This window comes from Hylobates moloch, unplaced genomic scaffold (assembly GCF_009828535.3).
Source record: "Hylobates moloch isolate HMO894 unplaced genomic scaffold, HMol_V3 SCAFFOLD_6, whole genome shotgun sequence".
In the NCBI taxonomy this organism is placed as follows: domain Eukaryota; kingdom Metazoa; phylum Chordata; class Mammalia; order Primates; family Hylobatidae; genus Hylobates; species Hylobates moloch.
This window is the reverse complement of record NW_026652281.1, coordinates 74,248,080-74,265,975: the sequence shown is the minus strand read 5'-3', so window position 1 is coordinate 74,265,975 and position 17,896 is coordinate 74,248,080. Positions and strand designations below refer to the sequence as shown.

The 17,896-nt window shown below is 44.5% G+C and overlaps 1 protein-coding gene across 1 annotated transcript in view; it reads right to left on the bottom strand.

Moving 5' to 3' along the window:
• Positions 1–17,896, bottom strand: part of OTOA (otoancorin) — a 105,597-nt gene that overhangs the window by 28,201 nt on the left and 59,500 nt on the right. Inside the window, exons 15-21 of the mRNA XM_032155922.1 lie at positions 17,682–17,822; positions 15,550–15,608; positions 15,237–15,354; positions 11,798–11,871; positions 8,107–8,242; positions 6,352–6,542; positions 3,834–3,927 (exon numbers count right to left, since the gene is read on the bottom strand). Coding sequence (XP_032011813.1) covers positions 3,834–3,927; positions 6,352–6,542; positions 8,107–8,242; positions 11,798–11,871; positions 15,237–15,354; positions 15,550–15,608; positions 17,682–17,822 — 813 coding nt within the window. The remainder of the gene's footprint in view (positions 1–3,833; positions 3,928–6,351; positions 6,543–8,106; positions 8,243–11,797; positions 11,872–15,236; positions 15,355–15,549; positions 15,609–17,681; positions 17,823–17,896) is intronic.

Below are 17,896 nucleotides of genomic sequence, written 5' to 3'. Positions count from 1 at the left end.
TTTTTTTTTTAATTTAACTTTCATTTTAAGTTCAGGGGTACATGGCAGGTTTGTTATATAGGTAAGCTTGTGTCATGGAGGTTTGTTGTACAAATTATTTAATCACCCAGGTATTGAGCCTAGTACCCATTAGTTATTTTTCCTGATCTTCTACCTCCTCCCACCCTTCACTCTCCAATAGGCCCCAGTATCTGCTCTTCCATTCTATGTGACAATGTGTTCTCATCATTTAGCTCCCACTTATAAGTGAGAACACGCGGTATTTGGTTTTCTGTTCCTGCATTAGTTTGCTAAGGATGATGGCCTCCAGCTCCATCCATGTCCCTGCAAGGAACATGATCTCATTCTTTTTTATGGCCACATAGTATTCCATGTAAACCTCCTTTCTTTATAAATTACTCAGTCTCAGGTATTTCTTTATAGCAATGCAAGAATTGCCTAACACAGATCAGGTGTGGTGGCTCACACCTGTAATCCTAGCACTTTGGGAGGCCCAAGTGGGCAGATCACCTGATGTCAGGGGTTCGAGACCAGCCTGGCCAACATGGTAAAACCCTGTCTCTACAAAAAATACAAAAATTAGCTGGGCTTGGTGGTGTATGCCTGTAATCCCAGCTACTCGGAAGGCTGAGGCAGGAGAATCACTTGAACCCAGGAGGCGGAGGTTGCAGTGAGCTGAGATCATGCCACTGCACTCCAGCCTGGGCAACAGAGTGAGACTCCGTCTAAAAAAAAAAGAAGAAGAAAGAAAAGAAAAAAGAAAGAAAGAATTGCCTAACACACACAACATTTATTATGAAAAGGAGGTGAAGAAGGGTTGTCTCAATATTCTAGGTGGAGACTAGCAATGAGGGGACTTAGGGGACTTTGGGTTGCCTTGGAGAAAGTGCCATTTCTCATCTAGAATGAATGCACTTTGTCAAGACTTGGGATTTTTTTTTTTTTTTTTTTGACGGAGTCTCGTTCTGTCGCCCAGGCTGGAGTGCAGTGGCGCAATCTCGGCTCACTGCAAGCTCTGCCTCCTGGGTTCACGCCATTCTCCTGCCTCAGCCTCCTGAGTAGCTGGGACTACAGGCACCCGCCAACACGCCCGGCTAATTTTTTGTATTTTTAGTACAGACAGGGTTTCACCGTGTTAGCCAGGACGGTCTCGATCTTCTGACCTCATGATCTGCCCGACTTGTCCTCCAAAAGTGCTGGGATTACAGGCGTGAGCCACCGCGTCCGCCAACTTGGGATATTATTAGGAGGCCTGTCCGTGGGCCCAGAGAATTCATCAAGCTCTACAAACAGCTATGCCTCACTGGGTCCCAGCTCACCCAGAGAGAAAGCTTCTCAGCCTATGTAGCTCCCCTTTCCAGTCTCATCTTCAGAATTAGTGTCACAGTCTAGGCCAGCAGTTCTCAACCCTGGCTGTACGTAAGAGTCACCTGGGACACCCACAGCCAGCCCCTAAAGATTCTGACTCAGTTGGTCTGGGCTGGATACCATGGATTGGTCCATCTTGGAATCTCCCCAGGTGATTCTAATGTGCAGCTAAGGCTGAAAGCAACTGCTCTAAGACAGTTAACTTTTAGAAAGCAATGTGCATAGTGGAGTGAATGGTATTTTTCATTTTGTATTTTTTAAAGAAGAGTGTGTATATGCTCTTGTGTTTTTAGCAGAGACAGGGTTTCACCATGTTGGTGAGGCTTGTTATATAGATATTTTTACACCTATGTAAAATTTGTTGTATAGGTAGTCGAGATTTTTCTGAAAGGATGCAGAAGAGATTGGGGACAGCAATTGCCTCTGAAGAGGGAGGCTAGGGCACTAGAAGTCTGGGGCGGGAAGAAGACTTGCTTCTCATCCTATTACCTTTGGTGCGATTGGGATTTGTTAGCCAGGAGCATGTATTACTTGTTTTATTAAACATTTCCAGTATTTAAAAAAAGAGTATACAGAATAATATAACAAAACACCCATGTCCTCACAACCCAGCTTAAGAAATAAAACATCACAATATAAATAAGTCCCTCCTTCACTCTTTGCCTTCCTCCTTCCCCAGAAGTAACTGTCACTCTGAATTTGGCATTCACTTTTACACTTCTCTTACATATAAACTTGGTTTACATTTGCTTTAAATTAATTCAGCTAGTATTTATTTATTTACTTCGTATCCTACCATAGATATTCTTTTGCAACCTGGGTTTTTTTTTTTAACTCTACACTGTGTTTTTGAGATTTCACAGTGTTGATACAAGATTTTTTCAATTTCAGAAGTTTTTTTTTAAGGTTAGATAGATATACGGATGTCCTCACTGATATGTGGGAGCTAAACTATGAGGACCCAAAGGCATAAGAATGATACAATGTACTTTGGGGACTTGGATGGAAGAGTGGGAGGGGGGCAAGGGATAAAAGACTACAAATATGGTGCAGTGTATACTGCTCAGGTGATGGGTGCACCAAAATCTCACAAATCACCACTAAAGAACTCACTCATGTAACCAAATACCACCTGTACCTCAATAACTTATGGAAAAATAAAAACAATAATAATAAACATCTAAACATAAGAAAAACAAGGAAGGAAAAAATATAGATGGATATATAACATTTGTGCATCAGGGCCGGGCATGGTGGCTCACACCTGTAATCCCAGCACTTGGGAGGCCGAGGCGGGCAGATCACTTGAGGTCAGGAGTTCAAGACCAGGCTGGCCAACACGGTGAAACCTGGTATCTACTAAAAATATAAAAATTAGCCGGGCATAGTGGCAGGTGCCTGTAATCCCAGCTACTCAGGAAGCGGAGGCAGGAGAATCACTTGAACCCGGGAGGCGGAGGTTGCAGTGAGCCGAGATTGCATCACTACACTCCAGCCTGGGCAACAGAGGGAGACTCCATCTCAAAATAAAATAAAATAATAAAATAAAAATAAACATTTGTGCATCAACTGCTTATAACTATATATTCAGACATCCAGAATATGATTTTACTGTGACTGGACTTCAGAATGTGTGCTGCGTGTGATCCTAGGTAATGTTCTGTGTGCTCAGGCCCTGCTGAGCATGTGTGACCATGTGCACCTTGTGCCTGCAAGTGCAGGTATGAGAGTGTGTGGTTGTGCTTTGTGGGGGATCTGATTGTCGTTAACCAAACGTTCACTTCTTTCCTACCCTCCACCTCCACGGAAGGAGACTCCTTCCTGCCCCATTTAAGTTGGTTTTGGTCATGTAACTTACTTTGGCCATTGGAGTGTGGCAGAAGTGATAGCGTGCCAATTTCCAGCCTAGGACTTAAGGGGAATTGTACTTATCCCTTCCCTATTTGGTAGTTTCACACCTTCATGGTGAGAAGAACAAGTTCTAGAGCAGGGCTGCCCCATTGACCCACAAATCAGGCAGCAAGAAACATATGCGAATTGTTCTATGCCCTTGAGATTGTGTGGCTTTGTTATGCAGCAAAAATGACTAATTCGTGCCTATTTTGCATGTCCCTTGGCCTAGACTGTCTAACTTCTGGAGCCTTACTCCAAGAAAAGTGTCACGCCCAAATGTAATGATCAATAAAGACTTGTTATTGGATTAAATGTGTTTGCACATGTGATTGCATACACTACATCTGCCTGGAGGGCCACACAAAAGGGCCTGAGTTCATTTAGCTGTAGCCTCACTCCCTTTTCCAGAACCTTGCACACCCTGGAATGGAGCTGGAAACATCTTAGCCCTTTGAGGCAGGGAGGAAGCTTCCAGAACCATAGACAGCAGTAAACCCAATGCTGTATAATTGACCACACTTTCTCTCCCCTTCAAGCTCCTTCAGCCTTCTTAAGATGGAGCACAACATTACCTTTGTGGCTATAGAGCTTAATTCATCTCCTGAGAAAAGTACTAGAAAGGGTCCCAAGTCCTTTGTGGTCTCGGCTGTCCAGTGCTGAGGGAGTCTAAAAAGAGATAATAACCAGTAAAGTGAAAAAACATGCTGTGGTGGACATCTGTTGCCTTTTCCCCCAGCACCCTTTTCTTTCAGGAACAGATTGTCTTATACTCAGAGAAACTGTCAATCACGTGGGCCCACTTCCTTGACCAAGAAAATTGGCATGTGATGCAGGCTGACCAGAGTCATCCCTGGGAATTTTGATGGAACTATCAGAGAAGCTCTCCTTTCTCTGGTATCTCTGGCAGTAGGGGAGGATATTGGAGGACATTCATATTACCAAGTGGAAAAAGTAAAGACCACACCAAGGAACACAGAGCTGAGGGATGGGAAGAATGTATTCCTGATGATACCATTTGAGACACTGGTTCAGCCACACCTGAAGACCACCAGTAGAGTTTCCCGTTACGTTCCATTCCTGAATGCAATACATTCCCATTCTCTTTAGTTTGAATTAAATTATTGAACTTCTGCCATTTATATCACAGTGTTTCCTTCTTCCCCCTCCTCAACAGAAGAGTAATTATATATTTCTTCCTTTTAATTTACCATAACAGTCTTCTCTTAGAATAAGAAAGAAACTTTCTCTTGAACTTGGCAGGATAAAATAAAAGCACTGACCCAGAATCCACTGTCATTCTTATATAGATCATAAATGCCTACAGTGAAGAGCATTACACTATCTTTGGTGACATCTCTAAAGGAGGTCTGCCCAATTAGCAGTGACAGCTGGTGGGAATGCAAAATCATACAGCCACTTTGGAAGACCTTTTGGTGGTTTCTTACAAAAGCAAACATGTTTTTGCCATATAACCCAGCAAACACACTCTTTGGTATTTATGCAAAGGAGTTAAAAACTTATGTCTACGTGAAAACCTGTATATGGGTATTTATAGCAGCTTTATCCATAATTGCCAAAACTTGGAAGCAACCAAATGTCCTTCTGTAGGTGAATGGCTAAATAAACTGTGGTTCATTAAGACAATGAACTATTATTCAGCACTAAAAAGAAATGAGCTATCAAGCCAAAAAAAGACCTGGAGAAAACTTAAGTGCATATTACTAAGTGAAAGAAGTCTATCTGAAAAGGCTATCTACTGTATGATTCCAAAAACATGATATTCTAGAAAAGGCAAAAGTATCAGTGGTTGCCAGGAATTAGGAGTGAGGGAGGAATTAACAGGCAAAGCCCGGAAGGATTTTTAGGGCAGTGAAAATACTCCATATGATACTATAATTGTGAATACATGTTATTATATACTTGTCTGAATCCATAGAATGTAAAGCACCAAGAGTGAATCCTAATATAAAATATGGACTTTGGATGATAATGAGAATCCAATGACAATAATGTCAACATAGGTTCATCAGTTCTAATAAATGCACAACTTTGGTGGGGAATATTGATCATGGGGAGCTTATGCATATATGGGGTCAGAGGGATATGGGAAATCTCTATCCTGTCCATTTTTCTGAGAACCTAAAACTAGTCTTAAAAATAGTCTCTAGGGTCAGGCATGGTGGCCCATACCTATAATCCCAACACTGTGGGAGGCTTAGGTGGGTGAATCCCTGGAGCCCAGGAGTTTGAGACCCACCTAGGCAACATGGTGAAATTCCGTCCCTTAAAAAAAAATACAAAAATTAGCTGGGTACAGTGATGTGTACCTGTGGTCCCAGCTACTTGGGAGGCTGAGGTGGGAGGATCACCTGAGCCCAGGGAGGTTGAGGCTGCAGTGAGCCATTACTGTGCCACAGCACTCCAGCCTGGGTGACAGAGCAAGACCCCATTTCAAAAAAAAATAGTCTTTAAACTAATAATAATACCACTACCTTGCATCTGTAAAAGGCCACCTTTTCCAAATTTCCCCTTCATATGCCAAGCTGTGTAAGTAACAACTCTTTGAGATTTGTAGGGCAGCTACTATCGATTCCACTTTACAGCAAATCTGAAGCCAAGGCCAAGCGCAGTGGCTCATGCCTGTCATGCCAGCACTTTGGGAGGCCGGGGGGGTGGATCATGAGGTCAGGAGACAAGACCATCCTGGCCAACATGGTGAAACCCCATCTCTACTAAAAATACAAAAATTAGCTGGGTGTGGTGGCACATGCCTGTAATCCCAGCTATTCAGGAGGCTGAGGCAGGAGAATCACTTGAACCAGGGAGTCAGAGGTTGCAGTGAGCCGAGGTCGCGCCACTGCACTCCAGCCTGGCCACAGAGCGAGACTCTGTCTCAAAAAAAAAAAAAAAAAAAGAAAGAAAGAAAGAAATCTGAAGCCAAAAGAAGAAAGGTCACATTTCCAAAATAAGCATAAGAATTTTATCTCATCCTAAACCAGAGACTCTGTTTGCAGGGCAGGAGAGCCAAAGTTGAGTGTCCCTCCACAGAGCATACCACACCCCCAAAAGTCAAGCCCGGCCGCTCCTCACCCGTACTGTCCCAGGAGCTTGAGCCTCACTGCAGCCTTTTGCTCAGGGTTGAGGTCTGGGCAGTCTCTGAGGCCGTGTAGAGCAGTCGCCCAGGCCCTGGGGGAGATCCCCCTGTCGATGATGGCTGCCGGCAAGTGACACAGCAGGTTCCCCATGATGTCCACAGTGTACTCATCAGCAATGGAGTCGTCCTGAACCCAAAAAGTGGAGCCAATGGGCAATTCCAGCAGAGCATAAGATCGTGAGCCAGTAGAAACACATCCTGTGGGGTGGGCACTGTGGCTCACGCCTATAATCCCAGCACTCTGGCAGGCAGCTCATTTGAGGCCAGGAGTTCAAAATCAGCCTGGCCAACATGGTGAAACCCCATCTATACTAAAAATACAAAAATTAGCCAGGCATCGTGGTGCATGCCTGTAGTCCCAGCTACTCAGGAGGCTGAGGCACAAGAATCGCTTGAATCTGGGAGGCGGAGGTTGCAATGAGCCTAGATGATCATGCCATTGCACTCCAGCCTGGGTGACAGAGGAAAACTCTGTCTCAAAAAAAAAAAAAAAGTTCCAATCCCAAACTTCTTAAAGATTCCAGGATCTGAATTGCCTACCCTGCCATGGATTCCTAGAGATGGAACGGGACCTGATCTTCCCCAGGGATGCAGGCCTCAGAAATCTGGAAAACCCTGGCTTGGCACACCAGGAGCACTCAGTAATTGAGCGCTACTGTCACTGTTGTTGCTCTGAGAATATTCCAGAGTTCAACCACCCTTATACTATTAGCACCACAACAATGAAAACAGCACTTCAAAGTTCGTATGCCACTAGAAAGCCTTCAAAGCTCTTTTGCACTTTCGCAAAATGACAAAAATAGTTGACATTTATTGTGTGTTTCCTATGTGCGGGCACTGTCTTCAGTATCAATGGGTCTCAATCTAGTCGTCTTCAAAGTAACTGTAAGAAGTAAGTACTACTATTATCCATTTTTTAAAGAAAAAGAAACTGCCAGCTAGTGACAAGGCTAGGATTCACACCCAGACAGTCTGGCCTTTGAGCCTTTACATTAAATAATACATTGCCCATGTCATGCTCTCAATACTCTATGAGGAGGCTGGGTATCGTGGCTCATGTCTGTAATCCCAACACTTTGGGAGGCCAAGGTGGATGGATCACCTGATGTCGGGAGTTTGAGACCATCCTGGCCAACATGGTGAAACCCTGTCTCTACTAAAAATACAAAAAATAGCCGGGTGTAGTGGTGCGCACCTGTAGTCCCAGCTACTTGGGAGGCTGAGGCAGGAGAATCGCTTGAACCTGGGAGGCAGAGGTTGCAGTGAGCTGAGATCGCACTACTGCACTCCAGCCTGGGTGACAGAGTGAGACTCTGTCCCAAAAAAAAAAAAAAATAGTCTATGGGAGATGTGCTACTACCCCCACCTTACAGATGAGAAGACTGAGGCTCAGGGAGGAAAGGTGATTCACCCAAAGCCACATAACCAATCACTGGCACCCAGTCTCTGGGTACTGTGCTCTTTCCATTCCTCCAGAGTAGCCTCCCCTCCTTTGGGCCCTGGGGCAGAAGTCTCCAGAACCAGTGGAAAAGATTGTTCCAACCAGCAGCTTTAGAGTAAGCTTCAAGACCCACCAGTCAGACTTCTGGCCATCAGAGCAGGCTCAAGATCACAGCCAGATCCCTCACAGGGCTCCCCAAGATGGCCACAGATACCCAGAGGGAGGGGACACCCGGGAAGAGTTTTCTTACCAGGCACTGCTGTACTTTCCTGAGGACTGAAGTCTTTTTGTGGGAATCTAAAACCAAGGAGTCCAACCAGCTCTTCCCCAGGCTGATCAGAAAGGGCACACACTGGGAGGCTGGGACAGAAGCCAGGTAGCGGGCCCTGGAGAGAGATGGGGAGAACAAGAGGAGGAACACGTGGCTGCTGCTGTTGGCCCCTAAAATCAGGGTCCACATGCCCAAGAGCTCATCCCAAAGACGTCCTTTAAATGTTTATTCTCCCCAGTGATGCTTTGGCTCCCTGCAGCAGGTAGCAAGCTTCCCACCCATCATGCTCCTCTTCTATGGGTGGGAACAAACTTCCCATCATGCTCCTCTTCTATGAATGGGCAACAAACTTCCCATCATGCTCTCTTCTGTGGGTGGGAACAAACTTCCCATCATGACCCTCTTCTGTGGGTGGGAACAAACTTCCCATCATGCTCCTCTTCTATGCCCCAGAGCATTGATCAGAGAATGGGTTCTCCATAAACAAACATGTTGATTGGTGGACTGGTTGAGGGGAGATGAAAAGGAAAGGAAAAAGTAGATTAAAAAAGAGACAAAAAGGAGAGAGAATAACTAGAAAGTGAGAAAGATAAGAAAAAGAGTGGAAGGAGAAATTCTTGTCATCTCCAGTCCAGAACTCTGCCTTCAGCTCCTGATCCATCAGCTCTTGACAACATATTCTCAACAGGGTCAAAGTCACCCTCAAGAAGGAGAAACTGGTTTGGATGGGGGATAGAAAAGACTGTTACGACAATGATCTGTGACCCACTGAAGCTCATTCCTACTCAAAATATTTTTCCTCAGTGTATAATTTCTTTCAGTCAGGAGAAATTAAAATTTTCTCCTTTGGAAGGCAATAATAAAAGTTGAGAAAGGCTGCATGAAACCTATCCAGCCTACTCAACCCTACCACTTTACTGTTCCAAAACCAGATGCAACATCTTCCCCCAAACATGTTCGTCCGCTTCTGTGCTATCCCACACTCTTTTTTTTCTTTATCCCAAGCCTGTCATTGCTATCTCCTTAGTATTATCCCAATCTGTTCTTACTTCTGGCCAGGTGTGGTGGCTCACACCTGTAATCCCAGCACTTTGGGAGGCCAAGGTGGGTCACCTGAGATCAGGAGTTTGAGACCAGCCTGAGCAACATGGTGAAATCCCATCTCTACCAAAAATACAAAAAATTAGCTGGGCATGGTGGCACACACACCTGGGGTTTCAACTACTCTAGAGGCTGAAGTGAAGAATCACTTGAACCTGGGAGACAGAGGTTGCAGTGAGCTGAGATGGCACCACTGCACTCCAACCTGGGTGACAGAATGAGATCCTGTCTCAAAACAACAACAACAAAAAATCTATTCTAACTTCTCCATTTCCAGTACCACTGTCTTATTTATTTCTTCATTCATCCAGCAAATATCTACAAAGCATCTACAGTAAGCCAGGCACTGTTCTAGGCACCAAATATAACAATTAACAAGATACAAGTGGTCCTTAATTCTAGCAGAGAGAAGAAACACAGAAACCAGTGAATAAAACAAGTCATTTCAGCTGTTAATAAATGTAAGGAAGAAGGCTGGCATGGTGGCTCATGCCTGTAATCCCAGCACTCTGGGAGGCCGAGGCAAGCAGATCATCTGAGGTCAGCAGTTTGAGACCAGCCTGGCCATCATGGCAAAACCCTGTCTCTACGAAAAAATACAAAAATTAGCCAGGCGTGGTGGCGCACACCTGTAATCCCAGCTACTGGGGAGGCTGAGGTAGGAGAATCTCTTGAACCTGGGTGGCGGAGGTTGCAATGAGCCAAGATTACACCACTGCACTCCAGCCTGGGTGACAGAGGGAGACTCTGTCTCAAAAATTAATTAATTAATTAATTAATTAATGTTAGGAAGAAAATAAAATGGCTCTGTAAAAGAGAATGACAATGGGGATAATCAAACAAGCCCCTTCTAAGGCAGTTCCATTTGAGCTGAGACATGAATGAGTGGTAGAAGCGCCATGCCAAGATCTGGGTTACTGAAATAATCTTCAGCTGTCTCCCTTCTTTCCATTCAGCCTCCCTGCATTCTATCCTGTATGTGGGTAGTGGCTATGATCTTTCTGAAATATAAATCTGATGGCTGCACACAGAATATGAGTGAAACACCTCACTTCACAAAGCCCCCATGATCTGATGTCCCTTAACTCTCTGGCCTTCTCTCCCCTATCTACTCTGCAGATATACCCCCATGTGTTCCCAGAGTGATTTGCTTTTCTTACTCACTGCTGAACCAGACATCCCCATTCCACTGCCTGGAATGTCCATCTTAAACTCTCTATCCAGCATTAGTTCGGTCTCCCCTGTCTCTCCAGTCTATGGGTGACATTCCCTCCTCTATGTCCAGTGCTCATTATCCCTCCCCTTTGCCTCTCTTTTGGAAGGCAATAAAAAAGTTAAGAAAGGCTGCATGAAACCCATCTGGCCTACTCAACCCCACCACTTGACTGTTCAAAAACCAGATTCAACATCTTCCCCCAAACATGTTCTTCCACCTCTGTGCTAACAGAGGTGTGTAACAGCACCTGGCTTTCTTGGAAAGCACCCAGTTTTTCTTGGAAAACCATCTCCCTCACTCTAAGTCCTTGTGGTTTCTCTCCAGCTCCAGGGGTGCAATACAGATTGCAGTCAGTCAAAGTTACTCATCCTCCCAACCTCACTGATTGGTTCAAGGAAAACAAATTCGCCCAATTAAGGTCAATGAGAGTCAAACCCAAGACATGTATTGAGAAGAATGGAAAGAGAATGTTTTTCTCTTTTCCCTGAATATGAAGCTGGGAAAATTTAACCTTAGATCTGCCAGGGTTCCCACAGAGAAAGAACTTGCCTGATAGTGAAGCCAACAGAGAAAGGCTGGGACAAGAGACAAATGACATCATTTGTACCCCTAGATCCAGCCATGCCTGAAGTCCCTCTCTGAACTTTCCAGTTACCTGAACCAAAAATTCCCTTTTATTGCATAAGCCAGTTTCAGTTTCAGTTCTGTTGCTTTCAACCAAATATGAACCTGATATTATAATTGGCTCCATGCTTGTGTATTCCCTCTCCCACCATGAGATTATAAGGTCTTATAAATTAATAGGAATTTCTAAATTTTCAGATAGAAAATTTAGCTATCTGGGAACTAGCACATAGCAAGTACTCAATGAACTTTTTTTTTGAATGAATGAATGAATGAAGACAATAAGAGCAAAAGAAGGTAGAGGGAAATAAAGAAGGAGAGAAGGAGAGAAACAATGTCCAGATCATGTTTGAAAAGCAGGGCTACCCTGCAGGCCTGAAAGCTCACACATGCCAGGAGAAATGCCTACTGCTCCCCTCAGCCCTGATTCCCCTGGAGCCTGGCACAGCCGCAAAGCCAGGCCAGATGGGACCTGCCTCACTGACACTCATTCAGGCTTGGGTTGCTTTGGCTTGGTTTTTACATAACAAGAAAAGCAAGGTCTGTCTCAAATGTCTGTGTGATACTCAGAATTGAAATCCTGGATCTCAAGGGCTTAACTGTCTAAGGCACGCTCCACTCTGCCTCTGATTCCTCAAGAAAACCCAGTGGGGAGAGAATCATTTTGACTTCAGTCATTCCCACTGATCTCGCTGCTGAGCCAGAAGGTGGGGGCTGATGTTCACTTACGGGAGTGCAGCCAAGAGGAAAGGTGGCATAGACAACCTGGAAACTTCCCAGTATTTCCACGCCAAACAATTAACCTGAAAGATTAAGCAGTTCTGGGGATTTAATGCAGTAAGAAGAAGAACAAACACAGTGCTTTCCGTGTGCCAGGTACTATTCTAAGTGCTTCATACGTGTTCACTTATGCAATAGAGCACCCTATGATGTAGGTACCACTACTGTGCCCAGTTTATGGATGAGAACATTGAGGCAATAACAAACATGAACACAGACATTTAAGTGTGAGAATGCTCATCGCAATTTTGCTTATATCTGCAAGAAAGGGAGATATAATTTTAATGTTCCTCAGCAGGGGATTGGTTAAGTAAATTATGGTATATACACACAATGGAATAGTGTACCTACTTTATTTTAATAAGGTAGATTTATATATATAAACACTAAATGATGTCTGTGCTATTTTATGCATGTGCATATATATATAGTTATATATAATACAAAAACCACAAATGAGCTCATATTGTACACACAATTCTGTTAAACTATGTATATAGCTTAGCTATATACATAGTTATACAGTTATATTTAACTATATATAGTTATATTTAATTATACATAGTTATATATAGCTTAACTATATATATAGTTTTATATATATATATATATCTTAGCTATATATATAAACAGAACAGCATGTATAGTATGAGCTCACTTGTGGGTTTTTTTTTTTTTTTTTTGAGACAGAGTCTCACTCTGTCACCTAGGCTGTAGTACAGTGGTGTAATCTCAGCTCACTGCAACCACCGCCTTCCAGGTTCAAGCAATTCTCCTGTGTCAGCCTCCTGAGTAGCTGGGATTACAGGCACCTGCCACCATGCACAGCTAATTTTTTTTTGTATTTTTAGTATTTTTTTGTATTTTAATTTTTTAGGTTGGCCAGGCTGGTTTCGAACTCCTAACCTCAAGTGATCCACATATCTCGGCCTCCTAAAGCGCTAAGAATACCGGTGTGTGCCACTGTGCCCAGCCCACTTCTGGTTTTTATATTACATGTAAATAGATACTTTTTTTAAATTTGGTTTAGAGATAGAGTCCCACTCTGTTACCCAGGCTGAAATGCAGTGACTTGATCATAGCTCACTGCCGCCTTGAACTCCTGGGTTCAAGTGATCCTCCTGCCTCAGTTTCCCAAGTAGCTAGGACTACAGGCACGTGCCACCATATTTGGCTAGTTTTTGTATTTTTTTGTAGAGTTAGAGTCTTGCTATATGTTTCTCAGGCTGGTTTCAAAGTCCTGTCTTCAAACGAACCTCCCACCTCAGCCTCCCAAAGTGCTAGAATTACAGGCATGAGTCATTGTGCCCGGCCTATATTTTATATATAAAAGAAAACTCTCAAAAGTGATAGCAAACTGTTTTTTATAGTTACCTCTGAAACACGGTTGCTCGCCTCAGTATTATTGACATTTTGGACCAGATACCTCAGTGTAGTGGTGCTGTCCTACACGTTGTAGGATGTTGAGCTGCACCCCTGGCCTCTACCCACTAGAAGCCAGTAGCTCTGCTCTGGTTGTGACAACCGAAGTGTTTGCAGACATGGCCGAAAGTCCCCTAACAGGGCAAAACAGTACTCTATTGAGAACAACTGCTCTGGGGAAAATTTGGGGAAATTTTACTTTCTCTGTATTGGTCGTTTGTGTGTGTGTGTGTGTGTGTGTGTGTGTGTGTGTGTGTGTGTAATAATTATGTGTTTTCAGGATGGGCGTGGTGGCTCATGCCTGTAATCCCAGCACTTTAGGAGGCTGAGGCTGGTGGATCACTGGAGGTCAGGAGTTCGAGACCAGCCTGGCCAACATGATGAAACCCTGACCCTACTAAAAATACAAAAATTAGCCAGGTGTGGTGGTGGACACCTAGAATCCCAGCTATTCAGGAGACTGAGGCAGGAGAATCACTTGAACCCAGGGGCGGAGGTTACAGTGAGCCGAGATTGAACCACTGCATTCCAGCCTGGGCAACAGAGCAAGGTCCTGTCTCAATAATAATAATAATAATGTGTTTTAGTAAAAACATAAATGAGAAAGGCAAATTTTCCAATTAACTGGTATCTGAAGGCTCTGAGAGCTGGAAGCCTAGGAAAGCACCTTCATTGGGGCAACTCTTCCTGCTCGAACATGTAGGTCTTCCTCAAAGCAGGTCTGGCTTCCATCCATTTGCTCAGTTATTGGCTTGCCCACCTGGGCAGGTCTTTATGATAATTCAGTGGTTTGTACCAGCAAACTGATTAGAAATGCAAAGTCTCAGGCCTCACCCCTTACCTACTATATGTAAAACTCTGGGAGTGGGGCCCCCAATTTGTATTTTTACAGCCTTCCACACAATGCTGATGCAAGCTCAACTTTGAGAATCACTAACAGAATTAACAGTGCAAGGGAATGAGAGAGCTTCATTAAAACTTTGCATATTCCTCTAATGATCTTGAAGGATTATACACCAAGTACTCTATGCTTCCTGGTTTTCTGGGAGATAATTTACTCTGGAAATTCTTCATTCTGGTCTGAAACACAAGGCCAGAGTTGAGAAGGTGCTTTTTAATATCCATTACAGGAGTCTGTAAGCCAACGGTTCACACCAAAAGTTCAAATGCTGCAAGGCCCGTGTTTACTAGCTTAGACACTGTGAAAAATCAGTCACTGGCTGGGTGCAGTGGCTCATGCCTGCCATCCCAGCACTTTAAGAGGCTGAGGCAGGAGGATCACTTGAGCCCAGGAATTTGAGACCAGCCTGGGCAATATATCAAGACCCTATCTCTGCAAAAAATAAGTAAATTAGCCAGGCATGGTGGTGGGTGCCTTTAGTCCCAGCTACTCAAGAAGTTGAGATGGAAGGATCTCTTGAGCCCAGGAGGTTGAGGCTGCAATGAACCATGATCATGCCACTGTACTCCAGACTGGGCAACAGGGCAAGACCGTGTCTCAAAAAAAAAAAAAAAAATCAGTTACTGCTTCTAGTCTCCCCAAAGGGTTAAATAGCCTCCATAACCTTTTGGAAAATGAAGTTTTAAGTGAGAAAGAAAATGTTCTCAGAGTACTGTTTGCATTCACAGCTACTCCTGGAAAGTGTTGGAATATTAGCTGAAGGAGTACCTTCCATCCCACGGGAACATAATTACGAACACACAAAATACTATCCCTTATGAATATATTTTAAGGCTCAAGTTTGAGTATGGAATAACCAATTTGTTGATACTTTGACTGTAGAGATGTGGGTATTTGGAGCTGTTTAAAAAGAAACTGGAAAAACCTGGCTCAATCTTTGGCCCTAAGTCATCACTTGCGTCGGAATAATTCTGGAATGAAGATCTTTAGGCACCACAGCCAATCCAGGCCCAGTGACTGGGGTAGGGAGAGAGAATTAGAAGCTGGAAAATGCTTTAACGGTACCTGATAGGGTGAAAGCAGGGCGAAGTTGCTCTGAAAATCCTGGAAATGGGCCAGAAAGAAGTCAGTGCTCATGGCATCAATGTGTGAGCAGGTCACGCCTTTGACCAGCTGCCCAGCACTAAAAAACAAAACAAGGGACTCAGGAGAGGAAGGAGGTGAGGAGGATAGGAAAGAAAGAGCAAGAGAAGGCAGATATGATCAGATACAAGCTACAGACGTGACTGCCTAACTCTCCCTCCTGGGAAAGTAGGCTGCTCTGGAAGAAGGCTCTGAAAGGCCTGTTCGGCACCCAGGCCGAGTTACATTTTCCTACCTCAAAAGCTCCTCAGGCCTTCTGGTGGTCTTTAACAGAAGCTCATACAGGAACAGAGCCTGCGAGAAGAGAATGATCGTTAGCACTCATGGCACACTCAGCGTGTGCCCAACACTGTGAGGCCCTATCAAGAAGGTGCTCCACAATCCCATTTTACAGATGGGGAAATGGAGGCTTAACAGGCTATGTGAGTTACCTAGGTCTAGACCATTGCTAAGTGGCAGTGCCTGGATTTGAACCAGTGTCAAGGTAATTCCAGAGCCCCGCTCTCACACTCCAGGTGATTCTCTACACCCCATGAGGCAGATGGAGGCAAAGACATTGGTGGCAGGGCTGGAGTTTTACTTCCTGTGCTTTAGGAAGCTGCTGACAGTTGAGAACTCCCTGTGGCTTGAAGTTCTCATGTGCACCTGCCAGGTCCTGAACACCAGGCATCCCAGAATAGACCAGGATGGGCTAGAAAGCACCAGTAATAAAGTACCTGCAGTTAGCGGCATGCACTCCCTTCAAACCACCCCCCGATGAGCACTCTAGAACAATGCCAAGTAGACAGGGGAGTCATTTGTTTTAAGGAACATAATTTTACAGAATCCCTAACTTGCAGATGCAATCAAGTACTACATTTGTCTGTTTTATAGACTCTGAAACTTTGAGCATCATTCCCCAAACAGAATAAATTATGAGCTAGTGTTAGACATGGTAGCTGACAGCCAGAAAGCAGCACAAAAGCCCAGGCAAAAGGAGTGGGTGATGGAGGGAAGTTCTGGACACTGTTTGTGGCCCCAGAGATTTCCCTGGGCTCAGGGTCAAATTCTGGGACCCTCCCACGGTCTTCCCCATCTCGGGAAATGGCAATCCCATCAGCTCGATGGCCGAGACAAAAGTATCTTGAAGTCTTCGGCGGAAGGATGTATTTTCCAAAATAAAACTATTGGCCAGGTGCCCTGGTTCACGCCTGTAATCCCAGGACTTTGGGAGGCCAAGACGGGCAGGTCACTTGAGGTCAAGAGTTCGACACCAGCCTGGCCAACATGGTGAAACCCTGTCTCTATAAAAAATACAAAAATTAGCCAGGCATGACGGCGTGTGCCTGTAATACCAGCTACTCAGGAGGTGGAGCCATGAGGATTGCTTGAACTCGGGAGGAGGAGGTTACAGTGAGCCAAGATTGTGCCACTGCACTCCAGCCTGGGTGACCAAGAGACTCTGTCTCAAAAAATAAAACAAAATAAAACAGTTGCCACTGTCACTAAATTTAGAGGTGGTTTGTGACACAGCAATAGATCAGCGGGACATCATCCAGCCTCATGAGAGACCCTGAGCAAGAGCCCCTGGAACAGACAGGGATTTGTGTCTGTTTCATTCACTTTTGCGCACTCAGCACTGTGAGCAGGGCCTGGCGCGTTGTTGGGCGGTGCTTGATAAACGTTTGCTGGGTGCATGTAATGAAGACTGACTGAATACAAGGGTAGTCAACGATGGTACTAAAGCAGAGCATCCACTTCAACAGCACCATCCCCCCAAGTGGCCTCAATGCTCACAGCATTTAATAATACACATAATAGTCACGAATATTTACAGCACATGGCCCAGGTGGCATATATCAGTGACCCTCATTTTATTATCAAAATTATCCCCATTTTGCACATGAGAAAACTGAGGCCATATAAGGAACTTCTCCAAAGCTAATAAATAAGTGGGGGCCAGAATTCATGCTCAGGTCTTGTCTAACTTTTTTTTTAAGAGACAGGGTCTTGCTCTGTTGCCCAGACTGGAGTGCAGTAGCATGACCATAGCTCACTGCATTGTGGAACTCCCAGGCTCACGTGATCCTCCTGCCTCAGCCTCCTGAGTAGCTGGGACCACAGACATGCATCACCATGCCTGGCTAATTTTTTAACTTTTTGTAGAGACAGGATCTTGCTATGTTGCCCAGGCTGGTCTCGAACTCCTGGCGTCAAGCGATCCTCCTGCCTCAGCCTGTCCAGCTTCTTAACACTATACTATTCTGCCTCCTATACTAATCACACAGAAATAAATTTCTTTTATCAAATTAACCTTAAAACAGACCATTCATTCTCACAAGACAGATAGTCAGAAATACAGGATCGATCTGTGCTTTGTGGTAATACCTGGCTCCTTCCAAGTTCCTTATCCTTCAGGACTGTAGAGTTGAATCCAGGTTGCCTCCTTAAATCAAAGAGAGACACTTCCTTAAAGAAAGCCCCTTGTATCTCCACGATGCCTGAGGCAGTGTCTTCCACTTGGACCATCTGCCAAAAGTGAGAAGCAACAAAACAACACTGTAAAAAATGCATTGAGCTTTGAGGAAGGGCTAGGCACTACA